General features: G+C 31.5%; 1 protein-coding gene and 1 non-coding gene across 2 annotated transcripts; both read left to right on the top strand. All coding sequences in view use genetic code 12, as the record gives it.

The window, feature by feature from the left end:
• The first annotated feature begins 4,920 nt into the window (after positions 1–4,920).
• On the top strand, positions 4,921–4,991 carry DFJ63DRAFT_t75. Its single transcript has one exon. It is a non-coding gene; the product is annotated as a tRNA-Gly (tRNA).
• A 12,968-nt stretch (positions 4,992–17,959) lies between these two features.
• EFG1 (KilA-N domain-containing central transcriptional regulator EFG1) lies at positions 17,960–19,732 on the top strand (the record flags this gene model as incomplete). Its single annotated transcript, XM_064906028.1, has 1 exon — positions 17,960–19,732. The coding sequence occupies one exon, from the start codon at positions 17,960–17,962 to the stop codon at positions 19,730–19,732; it is 1,773 nt and encodes a 590-aa protein (XP_064762722.1).
• Between the last annotated feature and the right edge of the window lie 1,835 nt (positions 19,733–21,567).

Below are 21,567 nucleotides of genomic sequence, written 5' to 3'. Positions count from 1 at the left end.
ATAAAAAGCAAGACGAAACTTACTGAAGTATACCCACTAAAATAACTACCAGATTTAAGACACAATTCTTAAATATAAAGGAAGAAACCATGTTCTCCAACAAAAGCAAGCTTGAAAATAAAAGTTTAAACTATAAATGAATGAATTAATTAATCGATTAATGAATGAATTGACTAGTCATAATTTGATATGATAGGATCCTATATTTAAAAGTTAGTATACTAAATGTTAACGTTAACGAAATACTTAATCGTGATAGACAATTGATGTGTCTTCAGCTAGTTCAGGGGTAAAGGTAATCATTCCGTTGACTTTTGAAAAACCTTTTGGGTATTGACTAACAGGTAATACTTCTAACCATTTGGTGTCAATAAATCTAGCTTGAAACTTATCAATAAATTGAATCATTAGCCTTTCTTGAACAGGCTTTGGAATATCAACCTTATATGCTGAAAAGGAATATTCTCCCACATGCATTGGAAGACAATCAATAAAACTTAACGCTATTTTATCAGTCTCAGTATTAATATCTTCAATTTGAACTATTTCCTGCACTCTTGGTACTAATCCCCTAATGGTCTTTGGTGGTTGTTTAGTGTACATCTTAAAATCTTCATCTGGTTGCCAAAGTCTTAGATTTTTAACATTATGAGTAGCATGTAACTCTCCATCCTGTTGCATGTCGAGTATAGCTGTGTTTTCATGCGGTACTTCAATCACCTTATAAGGACCAAAATATAGAGGTTTCATTTTTCGATATGGACCAGCATAAGAGTGCGCTTCACGTTTTACGAGAACGAAGTCTCCAACTTTGACTGTAAATTCACGACGTTTAAGATTGGTATATTTTTCCATTATTGCAGCATTATCCAAAATTTTATCTTGAAGTTGTAATTGAGTTGCTTTTAATTTAATTACAAGATCATCAGCACTTGCGTATCTATAAGGAGTTAATGCGAAAGGTTCATCATAATGAGGTAGTGACAAATACGGTGGCGTTGGATTCCATCCAAGATCTGCTTCAAATGGAGTTTGACCTATGGCGGAATTGAACCTATTGTTATAAGCAAACTCGAGACTGCTGAGTCTCATATCCCACTCCTTTCCATAGTCACTAGCATTTAACAAAAGTGTACGCATTAACTTATACGCATCAGCTTCATTCCTCAATTGTATAGTGGAAGTTCTTAACATTTGATTTAGGGTTTGGTTCGTCCTCTCCGTTTGGCCATCCGTTTGGGGATGGAACGGAGTCAGGAGCTGAAGTCTTACTTTACATAACCTTAAGAAATCAGACCAGAAACCCTTATATCTTACATCTTTATCACAGGTAATAGTTTTAGGTACACCATGTAACTTGATGATGTTATCAATGAACCTCCTGGCTAAGGTTTGACCATTATCATTTTTCGTGCAAGGTATAAAATGAGCACGCTTTGTTAACCTATCTACCACCACCAAAATCATGTTATGGCCTTCACTTGTGGTAGGTATACCTGTTACAAAGTCCATTGTTAAGTGTTCCCAACGGCCGTCTGGAATGGGTAAGGGATGTAAAAGACCGTTGGCTAATTGAGTTGAATGTTTAGAAACTTGACATTCTATACAAGCTTTAACATACCTGTCAATTGTCTCCTTCATATTATTCCAGAAGAAATAACGAGCCATCTCCATATAAGTGACTAAAACACCTGGGTGCTCTAGATATGGAGAGGTATGGTGTTTGTGAATTAGCATCTTTTGGAGTTTGACAGTAGGTATACACAACCTTTCTTCATAATTATCAAAATTATTAATGTTAATGAGATATAAAAATCCATCTTTATAAGTAAAATTAGTGGCATGATGACGAATTAATTTATTAGGTTGTTGTTCTAACTTAAGTGTTTCGAACAATTCTGCAAAGTAAGGATCATCTTTATAAGCCGCTTTAACATTATTATAAAATTCTGGATCAAGAATATTTTCAAAGGTAACTATAATGTTACATTGTTGTGCTTCTAATGATGCCTTCCTAAGATAGTGTTGATAATGATTTTTATCTATAACAGATAATGAATTAAATTGTTCTTCAGGTAAACGACTTAGAGCATCAGCACGATTATGTTCCCCCTTGATATACTCTATCAGGAAGTTAAATTCGGCAAGGAAGGAAAGCCACCTGGCAATCCTCCCGATAGGTTGTTTCTTTTCCCTTAATAAGAACTGAAGTGACTGATGATCTGTTCTTATTAGAAGTTGTCGACCAAGTAGAATATGTCTAAACTTCTTAAGGGTTTTGCTACTGGAATTTGGTGGTAGCCACTAAACAAATCAAGCTTCGAGAAGAAACTTGAATGGGCTATAAGGTTCAACTCATCCTCAATATTGGGTATCGGATAGTTGTCCCTCCTAGTGACTAAATTCAATTTCCTATAATCAACTACCAACCTTTTCTGATTCATAGCTTTATCTACTAAGAAACCAGGACTGCTAACGTTAGAGTGACTTTTCCTGATGAATCCTCTTTCTAACAATTCATTAATTTGTCTATCAAATTCAGGCCTAAGATGAATTGGTGGTCGATATGGATGTAATTTTGGCAACTGAGCTCCAGGTATTAATTCAATATTATGATAATAATTCAGTTGCTTGGCTGTTTGTAATGGAGGCTGCGTCAGTACGACCATCTTATAATCTTCTAAGATTTTGTTTACATCTGCAGTATATGGATCAGCCGAATTGTAATCTTGAATCGCTTCGGAAGTAAGATACGGATCTTGAATAAACCTTACCGGTACTTTCAATAGTGTTTGAGATTCTTCCCTAGAATCATTAGTTACAATCTTTCCTTCAGTTACATTATCTTTCACTTCCAAAAGCACTATTTGTTCTACCGTTTCTTGATTAATAGTATTCGAAGTAGTGGAATCCTCAGATATCCGAGATACGTTTCCCAGATTAAAAATATCTAATTGCGGTGGTAACTTAAGATACATTTCACAAATTTCCTTTCCAAGTATAATTCCATAAACAAGAGAATCGCAAACGAAAAATTTCAATTCCTTCCCAGTTTCCTTCCAAGTTAATACTACACTTTGTGTCAACTCAATTGGTCTATCACCATTTCCCATTTGTAAAAACACTGGATCAATTTTATTTATTGTTTTATTTAAGGGGATGTATATACTATGAATGAAATTAGATGTTGCACCACTATCTAAGATAGCAGTGTACCTCTCGCTGTTATCCGCCAAAGTGAATGGGACCTTTATTAAATTAGTAGTATTAGGATCGTTGGAAAGAATGGAAAGGCGTTGTTGTTAGGATGAACGATTGCTGTTATCTCTCCGGTTGTTGTTACTATTATTACGATTATTATGATTGGAATTGGAATTATTATTATCTTTATCTTTCTTTCTTTGAAGAGTATAACAATTATCGATGGTATGTCCCTTCTTCTTGCAATAGGAACATACCTGCTTGGATTTATTATTATTTGATCTGGAATTTTGGTAATTATTGTTATGATTATTCCCCTTGTGTTTCTTGAACTTTCCAGAATTATTTCCATTGTTATGGTTATCTTCATTTTTCCTTTTAAAGTTTCCACGATTATTCATCTTGAAATCTTCACCCTGTAAAGGTTCCAAGTTTTGAAGATCGTCCAATGTTTTAATCTTATCAAAATACGAACCTCCGTATACATTACTATACTGTCCCCTCATATTAGAACGAACAATATCTAAAAATGGCTTCCAATAAACGTCTTGATCAGCCTTATCAAAACAATAAAAAATATCAACCATTTTAGCAATATATAACTGAAGTGATTGAGTTTGAGTGGTTTTTCTGAGCTTTTCCAAAACTTCTGGATTTCCCCGTTGGTAATAAAGCTTTTTGAACCTTCTCAAGAATTCTTGAACTAAGGGAACTCCAGTGAACTGATTTCTTCTCAATTCCTTACAAACCATTCTCAACCAAGCTCCTGCTTCCTTTGGATCAAATAGATCTCTGGCCAACTCACCGACATCTTCCGGTCTAAGATCATAAGAACTATGTTTAGCTAAAGCCATAAGTTGATCTTCCAAACGATCATAAACTGCCATAACTTCAATTGGTTTCTTTCCATCAAATTTCTCCAGTTGATACATGTTTTCGTTACGTTTGTAAAACTGTTCTCTGTTAAAGTGTGGACGAGAATTTGAATTACCATTACCATTACCAGTTTCAGTGACAGTATTATTAGCATTAACCGTTGTTGTGTCATTTGTATTAGTATTTGGATGACTAAGAACAGGATTGGAAGAAGAAGAAGCAATTGGTGTATCAAGAGCAGCAACAGTTTCAGTCCTTGATTCATTTGGAACAGTCCTAAAGACAGGACGTTCGGTGGAAGGTGGTGTTGTTTCCCTGGATGAAGACATTGAAATGAGATTAGATAATTACTTTAAGGCTACAAGAAGATTCCACAGAAATCGCACCAATGCAAGGCTTCTGACTTGGGATGTGGAGATACTAGTGGTGTATAGGTTGCAAATAATAATTTGTGGTAGAATAAAGTCAGCCTTACGATTGATTACAATTTATAGTGTTCACTATCTTGTTACAATATATTCAAAATAATTAAAAGTAATTATATGATATAAAAACAGTAAAAACGTTCGTTCTAAAAACTTCTTCTTATGAAACCTTTTCAAGGGATATTTAGTTCTTTATATACTTTTCCAAGAACAATGACTTTTGGATTACTCCTCTTTTCATTTTTAGAAATGAATGACCAACTTAGTTACAATTATATTTTCTCCAACTTTAATCCTTAAAACCAAAGTGGTTTAACAACCATTCGTATTTCACAACTTAGAAAATCTTATCACATGATTAAAGCTCGTGACTCTTATATGCCTGACGACTGTCGAGTCCTAGCATTCAGTAATAGAAGCGCAAATGGTTTAGTGGTAAAATCCAACGTTGCCATCGTTGGGCCCCTGGTTCGATTCCTGGTTTGCGCATTCTACTTTTTTTTTATTTATTTTTATTTTAGTTGGTGCATTATGGTCCTGACCTTCTGCATTTTTTTTAGAATTTTCATGTGAGGCTGGTGCTTATTTATGACAGTTCAGGTACCTGTCGTTTCAAACTTCGTAACCATTTCATTAGCTAATTTTATTTGAATAACCCCGTCTTGACATGGTTTAAGTCGTTTAACTAAGACTATTTATTTAGAACTAGAAGTGCTCAGAATTAAAGTATGATATTTTTTGTTCGTATCTATTTCTGTAATCAGTTAAAAATAAAAATAGGCTATTTTTACCCATAACAATGGAGAGGATTATCAACGAATTTAACTAAAATACAAAACCAAGAAAACTGTGAGAAGTAAGTATAATCCTCAATTCATTGTTTGATTTGAATACGCTAAACTTTGTTGGATGGGGGGAGTTCGGGTTTACACCTGAATAGGTTAAAAGCCTACTCATAATATGCATATTTGCAGCACACTAAGAATAGTTGCCCTGTAACCAAATTAAGGGAAATGATCTTAACAAAATAGTTTTAACGTGATGATTAAATAAATTACTTGTGGCAGTTTATCCCTTTTGAATTTCATTACGTTTGGAAACTAAATCTTATGATCATTAATCCTGAAATTTTACTACATGTAGCAAAAGAAGAATGAATATAAATAAAAAATAACAATAAATTTTCGCCTTATCTTTCCCCGACTATTTAGATTATATAATAATAAAGAATTGATTGTCATCTGCCCATAATCTAAAAATAATAATAATTAAAAATTATAAAACGTTTGATATTTGATTTACTTACGATTAACCACTGTTATTTCAACAAATCTATTTATCATGTGAATGCTTGCTCGCTTTATTATTTATTTGCATTTTCATTTTCAATCCAGACGGGTTTCCAGACGTCATCTAATGTAAGCTGTAAAAAGGTGGTGGCGACAATGAGCTCATGTTGTAAAGCAAATGAATGTACTGCTATGAAGTTAAGGCACCCGCCATACATTAATTGTGACAGACGCTTGTATTACTAGTCGTAATTACCCAAACAGCAAATCAATCGATTTTTATGAAAAGGTTTCCATGCAGACTCAAACAAGATTTCCGAGGATACATGATACATAGAACCCATTCCACATTTTTTTTTGCTCAGACATTATTTTACTTTAATAATTTATTATTTTTTATCAGACAAATTCTTTTTTTTTATTTTTCTTAAATCTTTTTTTTTTTTTTTTTTTTATTTTTGGTTATTTCTGGAAATATATTTTTTGCGTGTTTCCAGACATTTTGATTTCTAGAAAAAATTATTTGGAATGGCAGCCTTAGGGCTGTTTCATTTCTAAAAGAAGAATGACAAGAAGCAAAAGAAGGATAATAATAATAAGAATGTCAGCCACATTAGGTCGGGCATGTGGAATTAAAGGGCGGTTTAAAGTGATCTTTGTTAATCATTAGATTTCAATCATTGAACTTCTCTTTACTTTTATATGTCTATCTATCTAAATAATTACCTTTTTTTTAGTCTCTCCCTAGCCTCACTACCAATGTTACCCTTTACCTGGCTGTCGCTGTGCTTTCTCCCCTCTAACTTTTTTTTTTTAAGGTTTTACTCTATTGTTTTGCTGCATATGCCGACACAAGCTTTAAATTTAAATAAAATGAGAGAAAAAATTTAGTCAAAATTTGAAATTCAGGCAACTGCGCAAACGAAACAATAAGCACTACTACACCAATATAATGAAGATAATTTAAAATCTACAGAGCTTTAAAACGCAAGCTCTAAAGTCCAGTATTAGTCAACTAATACTGGCAAATTAAATTAATTGATGATAACAAAATATAAAGGATACATTCAACATAAACTATTCGAATACGATTGTACAATCGTTTAAAGGTAACTAAACTAACTAAAAAAAAGAAACTAGAAACTAGAAACCAGAAACAAGAAAATCATAAATCCATTTCTATGATGTAATGTAGCAAATAGGTGTAACATTTCCGAACAACTATTTGCTTATGATAGTCTCCTCAAATAAAATAAAAGTATCCGATAAGCCAATCGTATGTCAACTACGCCAAAAATTTCAATATAGCAAGTGGATTTTGAATTTAGGATCCTGAATATCCCCTCCTCTCAAAGTTTAAGTTAAACGTAGAGCAACTTCTTGTATAGCAAGTCGTTGATTCTTAATATGTTTCAATTAAAGAACAAACATACCAAAATGATGTTAACTGATTTCCTGTGAATCAAAAATTTATCTTCCGTCGTATCTCAACCCTTTCGAAGCTGAATCATCACTTCAACCTTCAACAATATGCAATAAACATGGTAAAGATAACAGAGAAACCTGTAATTCGGTTATGCTGACGTTAAGGCAGCCTTGGTCCCCGTTTACTTCCTGCAAAATTATGGGCGAAAATTAAAATTCAGGCAACTTTAAGCTGCTGAAAGAAGAATTGTTGCAAACAAAATATCGTACAAGGTATTTTTCAAAGGAGTTTTCAAATTTTGCTGATAATTTTTTTTGCATAGTTGAAATGATTCTTAAATGATATATTATCTGTTCACATCTATGATATTGGATAAGATATTGCCAATTAAAAAGCTTATATGGGTAAAGATTGACCTCACTTACGCATAATTGCCCCCTTATGGGAAGCTAAAATCACCAAATGGCCCTTCCGGAAGATAATTGCCAACAAAACCATATAACACCAATCCAGGATCAATAAATCTCTAAAGCAACCACCATTAAAAGTTCCAGGCAAATCAAAATAACAATACCCCCTTATTTATCCGAATTAACCAGCCCACAATACTAATTTGCGACCTCTTAAGACAGAAAAATAGATTGGATGAATATTTTTGATAATTAAAACTTAGAGCCAACTATAACCACTTCGTAGCAAAACAACAAACATGATATCATTATTTTAGATTCTAGAAATGATTAACTAAGTTGTAAGAGTCCTTATACTATCACAATAGCTAAATATTCTTCCAAAAATCCTTATGTAGTTTACATAATACTTGAATCTATTTTAATAGTCTGTAAACACTCATATATCCTTTTAACTTCTTACTTCATAATTCAAATTAATTTTAAAAAATTGGACCATAGTGATGATTGAAAAAGGTGGTTTAGATGAATTTATATTTGTTTTTAATTGAATTTGAATTTATTTGAAGGATCAATCAACACTATACAACTTCAAACGTAACATTACTTGAGGTTTATTTTTGTATTAGTTAACTCAATTTTGAGTTCGAAGTCAATCAAATTGTGAATATTAACCATATCAACCCTCTCAACCCAAATCTATACCAACTTTAACATTAAACCGATATTCAAAGGCTATACAAGGGTCTGCCCTTGTGTGCATTACTTTACCCAGTGACCAAGCTTAGTTGTTGACGAAAAAATACAACATTGGACTAACACCTTAAGCGGCTAAATGCAAATCTATAATCAATCAATCACAATGGAATTGGATCACCTTTCAATGCCAATCTTTTCAATACTGATTCAAGATCGATGATAGTATTTGAAATTACTTGGACATGGACCAATTGTCTTCCAAATCCTTAGGGTTTCGGATGTTTAGGATACTAAGGAAGATCCATACAAGCACTAGAGAGCAATTAGTCACTCCAAAAGGCATTTAGAAATGTAATATAACCCAGAACCATCTTTATATCCCATACTTATGTATTTTATACACAGAATGCTTCAATATCAAAAATTAAAGAAGATATACCGCCATTAACATTTTCATATCTTTTTGGTATACAAAAAGGTAGCAATTTAATTCAACGATTTCAATCAATCCAACTGTTACCTTTAGTTAGATGAGTTCAAAAATCCCATTTACAAGGTTAGAAAGGAATTAATTAGAAATAAATGGATACGTATCAATAATTGAATATTAATGCAAAACTGATGGTTATGAATTGAGAGACATTTACTTACATAGCAAGAAATAGAGGGATTTCGTTTTCTCGCAAACAGGTTCTTACCGATAAATTTGTCCTCACTAAAAAGGGGAATTTTCCCTCTAAAAAATTGATTAAATATTTTTTACAGCTGTTTTTGTCGCCCGTCGCGAACAAAGGCATAAAAAAAAATCCTAACTGTGAATTTCATGTATTATGTACATTTAAATTCTTAGAGGTCGTATACCGCGTAATCACAGACCACACTACAATAAATTAGTGTTGACATAGTTTAAATTTAAATCAAAACAGAGGTAAAATATGTGGAAGGGCTGCAACGTACTGGGGAAGTGAACCTGCTTACCTAAAGTGGAAATATTAACAATAACTATAAACAATGACATAAAGAATCAATATAAATTAAACTATTATAGTTAAAATAGATTGAGATAACAGTGGTTTTGGACTATTTACAGGTAAAAAATTGGGTTTGAAGATAAAAAAAAACTTTTAATGGAGACCTTCACCTTGAAAAAACTAAAATAATAAAATCCACAAAGAAAATAATTTTAGCACTCGCGTTTGACGTGAAACAGTCTTAATCTCCATATGAGTTCAAGCTAGTTTTGAACAAGAAATAGTTTACTTTCTAATTCCAAGTTGTATGAAATTTTACTAAAATTTAGTTTACGTTACTCTAGGGCGATTGATTACCCCCGGCGGAGGTCATACCCAACTCCACATGCTTAGCAGCGCATATAATTTCTGCGACGAAGCATACTAACGACAAAATATTCTTGTGAAAACGATCGCGAGCATGATACATTTAGGTAATAATATTGGAGTCAATTACAAATTTTGATTATGGGTATGTAAAATACTGGCTACATATTCGAAGACGTTTCCTTTTGCTTACTTGGAACACGCATGGGAACTTGCAGATGGTAAGATCTAAAGACCTGTGATCATTTTCGATATACGTTGGATTGCTCTTATCTTTTGATAGTTATAATTAATGTTTTCAAGACCTTAATATCATCAACCTTATTAATTATTGAAAAAATCTTGACATAAATATGGACAAATGGGGATTCAAAAATTCAAAATTGTTTTTAGTGGGATGAGCTACCGTATATTTGCGAAATACAAGTTGTAACGAGCTAATTTACTATTGAAACATTAAGAATGACCTTTTTTAAAAAATATTATATTATTATTAATATTATTATCTATATTTCATATGAATAGCTTGTCATCAATGACCGAACTAGTCAGCTGAGAATTACGGAGTTTGACTTACGTGCTGTTGGATTAGCAACTATTATTTATTTAATCGAGAATTCCTTGTAATACATATACATTTATATTATTTCAGTACATATTTTTATTTTTTGCTCAAGATTTTTTTCCCCTAAATTTACAATGGGATGTCAATATTCTCGCAGAAACGGCAAGTAGTTCCCCCATTGAAAAATAATATTTTTTACTGCTAAGTTTTGGTGATCCCAGGAGCAATTTTTGTTCGTTTCTGCTAGTGACAAATTATTATTCTACTTGTTATTTATTTTATCTATAAAGCATCTACTATCGTTCTAATTCATGATTTAAAAACATGGTTCCATTGTTTGATCATGCCGCATCAACAAGTTTATTGATCATAGTTGACCTTAAATAATCGTGAACAATAAAATAATGAAACATATTTCTGCTTCTCTGCAAGGAGTGTGCAGTTCTATGTATGGTTGGAAGTTCAATAATTTTCTAGATTTTCAAAAAACCCTTCTATAATACCATATACAACCTCCCGATGTTCCCTCGTTTACGTAAGTTGCTAATATTAGGAACTATATGATTGATGCTTCTCTAGTACAGAATCAAAAAAGGAATTTATTTATAAATCCATACAAAATAGACAGTAAATGATTGATATAGGAAGCCAAAAATATGTAATGTCTATCGCATGACGCAGAGTTCAACATGAATCTTAAAAATATTTTTGACTTATGGTTTTTTTATTTTTTTTTATTGAGGGCGGGTTTTGTGTAAGGTTGACATAATTCATTCATTCTCTTCTTTTCTTATATTATTTTATTTATTTTTATTTTTATTTTTATTTTATTAAGCAAGTTTTCCCCCTTCTTTAATTTCTATACAGAGATAGATAGATAATCAATCCAACCCAGTTACGCGACGTACGTTCAAAGTTCCATCGTAACTTCTTTTTGATACCTGCGGCAAGTAAAAGAGTGCTGTACTTCGAGATATCAAATATCGAATATTCTAGAAGGAGGAAAGGAACAAGCTTGGGTACGAGTTTACCCGGGGATATAGCATATTAGCTTATTAGAATTGCCTTTAAGCGGATGTCAATATATAAAAGTAGGAAAATTATTATGCTTTACATATAGATGCTTAGTTTAATATTCTTTTCAACGCCTTCCGTGACTTACTTCTTCTCGTTTACCTTAGAATGGAAGTGAATTGTGGGATTTGGTTAATTTTTTATACATTGTCAAAAATTATTAATGTAATTGAACAAATATGAAATACCGTAAAAAACTCCTGATCCTACATATTATTTTAACTAGAGAACAAAAATTAAAAATAATGTCGGTTTGGGATCTATGCGATGCCTGTTTCTGTCAGCTCCTGTAAGTGCGAAAGAAAGATTTGCCCGCTTAAATGTAGTGAGAACAATAGTCCTTAATTATTTTCATGTAATGATCGTTGCTATGCATTTTATGCTTATCGATTAACTTCAAAGGTCTTTGATCTCAAATGGTGGGGAACATAGGGAAATATGTCCTTGATGGTATATCCATCAACACTTGCATTAACCGCATGCAATAAACTTGGTGATAATAATTGATTCATTACAGTATCTGACTCAATCAAAATAAGTACAACCAGAATAAATAGAAGCACGAAATGGAAAAAAGAAAAAAAATATTAACAATGACCCAGCAAATATGATTCGACCCAAAGCAATGTCATATTCGCTTCCCACTGGTTTTCTTTTGTTCCCAATTCATTTCTGTATCTCAATGTGGTCTAGTCCATGTTTCAATTTACAAATATACCAAAACTGTAAGAAATATCTTCGTCACCGGAGATTACCACATTTTAATAATCTAGTAACATTGGCATTTTATTAAATGAACTGTTTCTAGAGACAAGAATCTTCGATGGGAACTAAAAATAAATAGAACTAATCTTAAGTTTTTTAAAAAAGGCTCAAAGTCATTTCTTGTCCTTATTAATATATATTTCTGCCAATTTTTTTGACTTTCATTGTATGAGTTTTGAGCCAACAGACTTAGTTGACTTTATTTTACACCCCTGGATATCTCCAAGAACATAACAAGTCACCGGAATAGAGAACGAGGAGGGGGGCAGAGAGGTAATATACTAAAAGAAGCTTTTTAAAATACTTTTTAAAGAAACAATTAAAAGTTAAAAATATGTTAGTTTGACTAAATTTGTCACGCATGATTATGAATAGACGATTTGCGGTAAATCCTATTTGTATCTATTTTTCAATTTAATAATAATTAATTATATTAACATGAATATCAATATAAGTAATAATTAGTTAGCAAACCATCTTTAGCATTCCTCTCTCGTTTATCAAAAGGTACTGGACTATCACGTAAGCAAGTCATCATCTAACAATTTATTGCATAGCTGGTCTCTTCAAACAAAAAAAAAAAATTGAAATGGCAACAAAAAAAAAAACAAACCTGAAGTATCGAACAAGCCATTTTATTTTCTTATTTGCATTTTTAATATTTTTTATGACAGTCATTATTTTTATGATTAAATTTTTCAGTTGAATACTGCCATTTTTGTAGTCCAAATATCTGACAATTAATTCTAATTCAGAAATGAAGCGTCATCATTCTGACATATGATAATAATTTTTCAAACACCGCTCATTTAGGCACTTACGGGAATTGGTCATTTCGCCTGCTTTCACTAAAGAGATTGTGACTAAATCAAAAATTGTGATTAGATAATAACTATACGTCGTCTCAGTTTTCTGAATTACTTTTAGGCGTGTTTTTCTGTCTGTGACTGCCAGAGTAAGTGTCTGATTTCTATTTATTTTTTTTAAATGTTTTTTTTTTCTAAAATGAGAGGAGCAGGAGCTCTAGTAACTAAACTCGACACCGCAAAGAAATTATTTCTTTAATATTTTCTAATGTTTGCTTGTATGTGCATACCAGTCATGCATGCAATGCGAACAAGTTCATTAAAAAATAACTTTTGTTTTGATTTACCATTTTCATAAATTTTTTTATTGTTAATTTCGAGCACTTGTTTTTTTATTTTTTTTTTATTTATTTTTAGAACATCCTCTCTCAAATGTTAGAATATGTCTTTGTTGTTTCTCAGTCAACAGTTCTTGTTATTTGCATTGCTGTAATACATGCTCAGTATAACGAATCGTTGGTTATGTATACACATCAAGATACGACGATGGGGACAAAGAAGTAGGGGGACATCTCTTAAGTCTACCGATGCGCTCTACTTCAGACACAAAAAAATTTCCATCAATGGATGATTTTTCAATTACCATTATTATTTTATTCTTTTTCTTCTTAGTGTTTATTTTCTTTTAGATTATTTTCAATATTTCTACATGACTCTAAGTAAACAGTAGTTCGTCAGAATAGTTAATATTCATCGAAACTAGTTAACAACTATCAATATTTGTTAAAATATGGCTATTACTGTACCCCAAAAATACGGCATCGTCGACAGGTCTGTACGTTGACTATAGGCGTCTAAACTAAAAAACCAAAAAAAATACCATTGACCGTAACTGCTTTTTTTTTTTTTCTTCAATTAAATTTAAATTAATTTAATTTAATTAATTTTTTTTTAATACCAACTATTGTTATTGTGATAGGTTGGGTTGTTCTGTTCAATTTGAATATTCACCGTGAATCGAACTATACTTCTGATTTGTAGGGTTGGTGTATCTAACCATTAAATTTTTTTTTCATCTTACGCTATTATTATTATTATTGGAGTTATTTATTTTTAATTTTCACAGATGTATGTAGACGGTTACGGCAAGCGATGCTTGGGAATGTCGTGCAAGATTATTGCAATGTAGCCCTTGTTTTCATGGTAATCCGAGGATTGTTCGATGGGGAGGGGGTTAACTAGGTTTTGATTTGGTTTACATGATTTCCATTTTGCTCATGAATTGGCCACATTAAGCAAATATAACAAGAGAAAAAGATTTGAATTGTATGTCAAACTGCCTTTTTGTTACTAAAAGCTTTTTAAATCAAAAATTTTTTATTTTATGGTTTTTTTGGATGCGTTTCGGCTTTTTTTTTTTTTCATTTAATTAATATAAAAATAGTTAGCAGCAACCGCGCCCAAGGGAGATATGGCATTGAAATATGCGCGGTTTAAAGTCAGCGAATGAAATGAATTAGGTAACAATACATATTACGATTGGATACTAATAGGGTTAAAATAGTAATTGACCTTTTTGAATTATAATCCTGAAATAGACTAACCAAGAAATTGTTTGTCTGGTACGTACATTGGAGCATGGTATCACTGCCAGCAATAGTTTTCTCCGCAGAAATAATATGTATACTTTGTATAAGTTAATTCGGCTAAACATTTTGTAAATCAAATCCTAGACAAGCGAATTGAAGTAGAAAGAAGAATCGAAGCAGAGACAATAAGTGAAAGATGGACAATTAAAGAAATCCACAAGGGGGTGAAGTGTACCATTTCATTGGGGGTGGAAAAAAAGGAATAGAATTTCTGGATTTGGAAGCGACGGTTGCAGGAAAAATAGGGAATTTTTAACCGTCCAAATAAGATTTGGAGACGTAATAATAGTCCCTTGTGAAGAAGAAGAAGAAAACAAGAAGCAGATGACAAGTTACAAAAAACTAGATCTAAAGGTACATTATGTTACACGCAAGCTAAAAGTTAGTAGTATCAATGGTAAAAGGTAAAATTAAAGGGAAAGCCTAGATGGTAGGTATAAACTCCGATAGTTTTAATTTCTTGTACTTTTTGTTTTAAACATGGTGCCAGATTTAAAAAAAAAGAGAAAAAGAGAGTTGGTGATTTGACGGGAATTGAAATACGAAAGCCTAATAGGGTTTATTATTGTCGAAAAACATATTTTATTGCAACCTAGACTACTTTGGTCAATATTTTTTGTTGAGTTTACATGGGCTTACTTGAAATTTAATCTGGCATTACGCTTCAAGTCTTGATGGTTTCATTTTATGTGCTTGAGGTTTATTGGCTTCTCACATGTAACTCAAATTGAATCTTTTTTTAATTATTTTAGTTGGACCAAAACATTAAAGTTAGCAACATTCGATTTTCAATACATTAATATTTTTTAATTATCAATTAGCAAACCTTATTTTAGATATACGTGTATGTATGTGTACGACAAGATGTTATATAATTGGATTAAATATTATAATTGAAATCTACTTGATCAATTTGATTTTAATTTGTTTTGGGTTTTAACAAGCAGTAGTTTTCTACTGGACTTAGCCTTATAAAATCTCCGTCCTGCAGCAGCTTGTTGTGATGGCAGTGCGAATTCGAACATTGCACTGCAATTCATTCGACAGGAACGAAAATTGGGAGGAAGGTAAAATAATGGAAAAAAAATAAAAAAAATAACAACAACGACAAAAAAAAAAGAACACCTTTGCTCTAAACTCCTGCATTAAAAAAAAAAAGTCGAAGTTTCTATCAAAATGTAGTGAGGAATGGAATGGAAATGAAACCAAAACAACTTTTGATTCGGCTTTGACGAAGTGTCCATATTTCCATTATTTTTAAACCATGTAATATTATTTCGTGTTTTTGCATACATAGAAGACACAGTATATCTTAATTTATATGGGATCAGCAATATAATTTTATAGTATTGATTAAATTAATTCTGCAAATTTCATTCAACGTTAAATTTCATTCTTATAATGAGCCTTTTAAGGGGGATTAGTGCAAAAGTAAAAGTACATTGTGCTAAAGACGATAGGGGAAAAAAAAAAAAAATCAACTGCCAAAAAGAAGAAAATTTGTTTAGTGAGTGAGTGAGAGTGAGTGAGAGTGAGTGAGAGCGAGTGAGTGAGCGAGGGTGGTAAAATGTCAACCATCTCAGACACCCTCACTGGGAAACTAAGAGAGAGAAAAAAGAGTCTTTTTAGTTCACTCCTTTCGTAATTTATTTGAATATTTCCACTCTTGCTTTTTTACAATAGTTAATTCTTTTCTCATTACAAAAGAATGTCTATATTTTTTTTCTTTTCTTTTTGGCGTATAACTTTAAAATGAAAAGATATCACACAATAACATAGAAATAATATGGTTTATTTTTTATGCATGTATCGCAGTGTGCAGAATGCGTCAATAGCATTATTTTTTATATTTTATTTTTTTTTTAATTTTTTTATTTAATATATTTAATATATTATATTATTTTATTTTTCCTATTCTTTCATTTAATTCATTACTAATGTAGGCCATTCCATGGAATATCTATATTTTCATTATTTATTGCACTATTCTCTGTCGCATACTTTTAAATGATATATATATGTAAATACCGACATGTACTTCTGTTACCGGAACGTACGAGATAAATAATAATCACCGTACAAATCATATATTTTTTATCATTTTGTATATATTTAAATATGTTTATTATTTTTATTTCTTTTATTTTTTACATGTATACATATATAATTTATTTTTTTTTATTTTAATTCATTTTTTTTTAATTTTTTTTTTTCTGGTACAGTTTCATCAAAATTTTTACAAATAAATATATATATATATATATCAAAATTTTTATGACCTTTTCCTGTTCAAAAGTGATATTTAGAAATTTATTTAAAAATTTTGTTTATTTAGTTTGTTTGTTTGAGTTGAATTTCGATTGTTTAATTAATTGTTTTACTTGAAAGCATCTACAAATCAGAGTTCTTTCTTCCTTCCAACTACTATCCGTCATTTTAAGTGGAAATAATAAGGTGATTTTGTGAAAAAAAAAGCACCATCTAAACTAGAACCTCAATTCAAAACACTACCAAGGAAATATAAATATATACCTTTTCTAGTGGCCATCATTATCCAACATCATTAAGATTATCATCTAATCATATTCTACATACCCCAAAAAGGATTGTAAAGATTTGATACATTTATATTATTGTGTTATACACCCCAATCTTGTACATTATTAGATTCAAATAGAAAATATTTAAAACTAATACAGATTCAATACAACATCAAGATATTAAGATATAATCATCATCATCAATACTATCCATCAATCGATCCATCGTTATTGATTCTGTTATACTGTTCTATCATCATCAAAATTGTATTTCAACCCCTCTCCAACTATTAAGTTGAATCAAAAGTATAATTTCCTATAAAACTCTAACAAGGTTCATATAGAGATATTAGGTCATTCCTTTTAATATTGACTGATTAATTAATTATTCATTCCTATCGATTTATTGTTACCTGTTTCATCTTGATCCCAGTTAACTTTATTCAGATCTAATCTAATAAGCAATCTAATTGATTCTCATCGTTCCTTCGTTTTACTTAGCTGTCACGTCACAATAATTGCTTATAATTAACTTCGTGATATTTAACTTTTCAATACTACATCCATTTCATTCAATTAAACTACCTGAAGCGGAATATCTACTTGAAAAGGGCAATAACAACCGTTCGAAGCGCTTGTCAAAAAAAAAATAAACAACAACCACAAACAAAGACAAGTTTGAGAAGAAAAATAAATAAAGTTCGAATATTTTTCGTAACGGCTTTAATTGTTATTGATAAATTTTTTAATCATATATATAGAGTATAAAAATTATCACAAGTTATCGATCAACCGAATCAAAGAAATCTATAGGCATCAGTTGTATCATATAAATAGGAACCAAACATAATAATTGATCTCATTTCCCTATAGTGTGCCACCCTATTTTCAAAACGAATGCTCTCAGAATTTAAATCGAGTCATCATCACAGTCAATTGTTAAACCCTTCTACTACTAATAGTTCTCAATATTTTTATTCAGATCAACCATATACCGCAAATAGTAATATGAACGGAAATTATAATTCATCTTTACAACAACAACAGCAGCAAGCTGTTAATGCTACTGCAACCCAACAACAATTCCCAAATCAAACTTATGCATCATATTATATGTATAATCAACTTCCAATACAAGCAGCTGCCACTGGAAGCCAACAACAACAACCTCAACAACAACAACAACTGCAACAACAACAACAACAACAACCTCAGCAACCTCAACAACAACCACAACAACAATATCAACAACAACAACAACAACAGCTGCAAACTGCCAATCCAGTAAGTGATCAAGCATACGGTGCTTATAGATATCAAAATGGTTACGCTGCCGGATCCACTGCCAATGTTGCTGCTCCTCAAAATTATTCTTTGTATCAACAAACCATCCCAAATCAATTATCTCAACCTCAACCTCAACATTATAATCAATTAAGTTCTTCAAACACTACTGCTAATGTGTATGGTAGTGCTGCATCAAGTGTTCCACCAGCTAATAGTGTTAGTGCCACTGCTAATAATCAATCTACTCCAATTCCTGATACACTTAACCCAACTTCAACTTCCACAGTTGGTCAATTTCAACCACCTGATATAAGACCAAGAGTTACCACTACTATGTGGGAAGATGAAAAAACTTTATGTTATCAAGTTGATGCTAATAATGTAAGTGTGGTTAGACGAGCTGATAATAATATGATTAATGGTACTAAATTATTAAATGTTGCTCAAATGACAAGAGGTCGTCGTGATGGTATTTTAAAATCAGAAAAAGTAAGGCATGTGGTTAAAATTGGTTCCATGCATTTAAAGGGTGTTTGGATACCTTTTGAAAGAGCTTTAGCTATGGCTCAAAGAGAAGGAATTGTTGATTTATTATATCCATTGTTTGTTCGTGATATAAAACGTGTTATTCAAACAGGTGCAACTCCTTCTAATAATGCTGGTAATTCAGTCGCTGCCAATTCAGTCGTTCCAAACAGTAATGGTACTGCTGCTACTGCTGGTGGTCATGCCGTTACCAAAGCTAACTCAACGCCAACTTCTAATTCAGTTCCTACCAATGTTAATAACTTTTATCAACAATATGGTCAACAACAACAATATGCTCAATATTCAAATCAACTTAATGGAAGCGCAGCAGCTGCACCTGCTAATCCTGCTACTGCAACTGCTGTAGTAGGTGCTACTAAATCCCCACAACAAGCTGCTACTGCAACGGCGGCTACTGCTGGTGCCACTGATAATTACCAACAACAATTACAGTTCCAACAAGCTGCTATTGCTCAACAACAGCAACAACAAGTTTATGGATATCAACAACCATATTATGGAGCTACTAACGCAACTGCTAGTGCGCCAAATCAATATTACCTGTATAATTATTCTGCATATGGCTCACAACAACCAGTGTATTCAGCATATGGATACCAACAATTACCACCACAAAGTCATCCACAACAAATACAGCAACATCAATTACAACCACAACAACAACCTCAACAACAACAATCACAAATTCAACAACTGCAAGTTCCAATTCCAACTCATGGTGGTCAAAGTGTAGCTCAATCACTGACCAATTCTTCTGATCCAAGTATTTCTTCTGCCCCTACTACAGTTACTACTGGTGAAGATATAGCTGTTGTGAAGAAGGATGATAAATGAGGAATATAGGTTATTTTCTTGCTATCTTTAAAAGCTCTAAACAGAATATAGAAATTTATTAGAGGTTAAAAATTCGATTATTATTCACCATCTCTCCTGCTTCCCTTTTTGCATTCATATGTATACATTAAAAGATTACATTCATATCTGTACTAGAGGATTTGAATATTACATTTATCAAATACAGTACTTGATAGGTTTTTTGCTTATGGAAAAGCAAAGTTTCAAAAAAGTCCTTCATCCAATATACATACATAAAAAAGAGATATATTCTTTTACACGTCATTATTTTCCATTCTTTGCTCCAGTATTATATTACAAAGATTTTGCTTTCCACTTATTTTATTAAATTATAATTATTATTATTATTATATCTTCATACATACTATCATTCTTAGCTATTTTATACATCCAAACTTTGCTTATCGACGTACTTTTTTTTTTCCTAAATGTTTGCTAATGTCCAAATTTATTTGCTTGATTTTTTAATTTTTGTTTGCTACTTACTTACTTAACCTTTTCATTCTTGCTATAATTCTTTATAGCTTTTAAGTTTTATCACAGAGATAATAATATTATCTCGTTGCTGTATTTTTATATAAATAATTTTGTTTTTTAGATCTTTTTCCTACCACATTCTTTTACTTTCATATACACAAATTTAGATACGTAAGTTTACATAACGTAGCATTTACTACCCAATTACATAATTTAGTTTCAAATTGATTATGCATGGAATAAATTTCAAAAATTTAAGTTTAGAGCAAGATTAGCAGGTAATCGATTAACCCCAACTATCAAACTATGCATTCCAGGCAGTTTCACACACATCAAGCAAAAGAAGCCAGCAAAAGAAAAAAGAAAATTCGATGCATGAAGTAAGTAACATACCTTGCGTTTTGCAACATGTTATGTAAAGATTTAACCATTTAAACGTCTGTCAAATTTATATTTTGTTAGCCCATTTGGAAAGATATTAAACGATGATTAAGCCAAGAGGTTGGATACGATCTACAATTGTTGGCTAACGGGTTTGACGAGCATGTCGATCTACCAAAAAGGATCACATATGATTATTGTTGTTGTTGCCATAGCAAATCTTTCTTGATCAAGCACACAAAGTAGATTGATGAACCTTTTCCAAAACTAGTAAAAAGGATACAGGTTAAAGTTCACGGAACTCCTGTTATTTTTATTTATTTATTTTAATTGAATTGGATCATAATCTACTCACACAAACATAGTTCATGGCAACAAACCTATGTTTCACGACTCATGGCGCCGCCCATTTATATTATTATAAATGTAATATGGTTCATACATGTTTAACAGAGATATACTTTTTTTATGCTTGGAAGATTTTATATTTATAAATGTTTATCTTATCAGGTTGTCAATTACGTATTGAATTTTTAAAAAGTTACATCGAATTTCAAAAAATTTTTTTGTAACAACATTCTACATAACCATTGTTGGTTATGATCGTGGCCGTTTGTCGTCATGAACAAGGAACGAAAATCGTTTTTATAATTTTAAGATTATAGTAACGGAATTTATTACTGAGTTAGTTGTTAATTATCATGACTTGGCAAGAGTAAGAGATACTTATTCATCAAGCCAAATTTATTAAATAAAAGGAACTGATTTGCAGTAATTGTTTCCTTGTAACGTTTTGTTTTAAGCTTGGATTAAAAAGTTAATATATTTATGTTTAAAAAGGCTAATATAACTGCCGAGGACAAACCCTTCGTAGTTATACAGAGTATAAAACTCATATGAATCTCTAGGAACATCACGGTTTTTACCCACTCATTGTAATGGAATTAAAATTGAAT

The sequence above is a fragment of the Scheffersomyces coipomensis genome (assembly GCF_036884675.1).
Source record: "Scheffersomyces coipomensis strain NRRL Y-17651 chromosome Unknown DFJ63scaffold_3, whole genome shotgun sequence".
Lineage (NCBI taxonomy): Eukaryota > Fungi > Ascomycota > Pichiomycetes > Serinales > Debaryomycetaceae > Scheffersomyces > Scheffersomyces coipomensis.
This window is presented reverse-complemented; position numbering and strand designations above follow the sequence as displayed.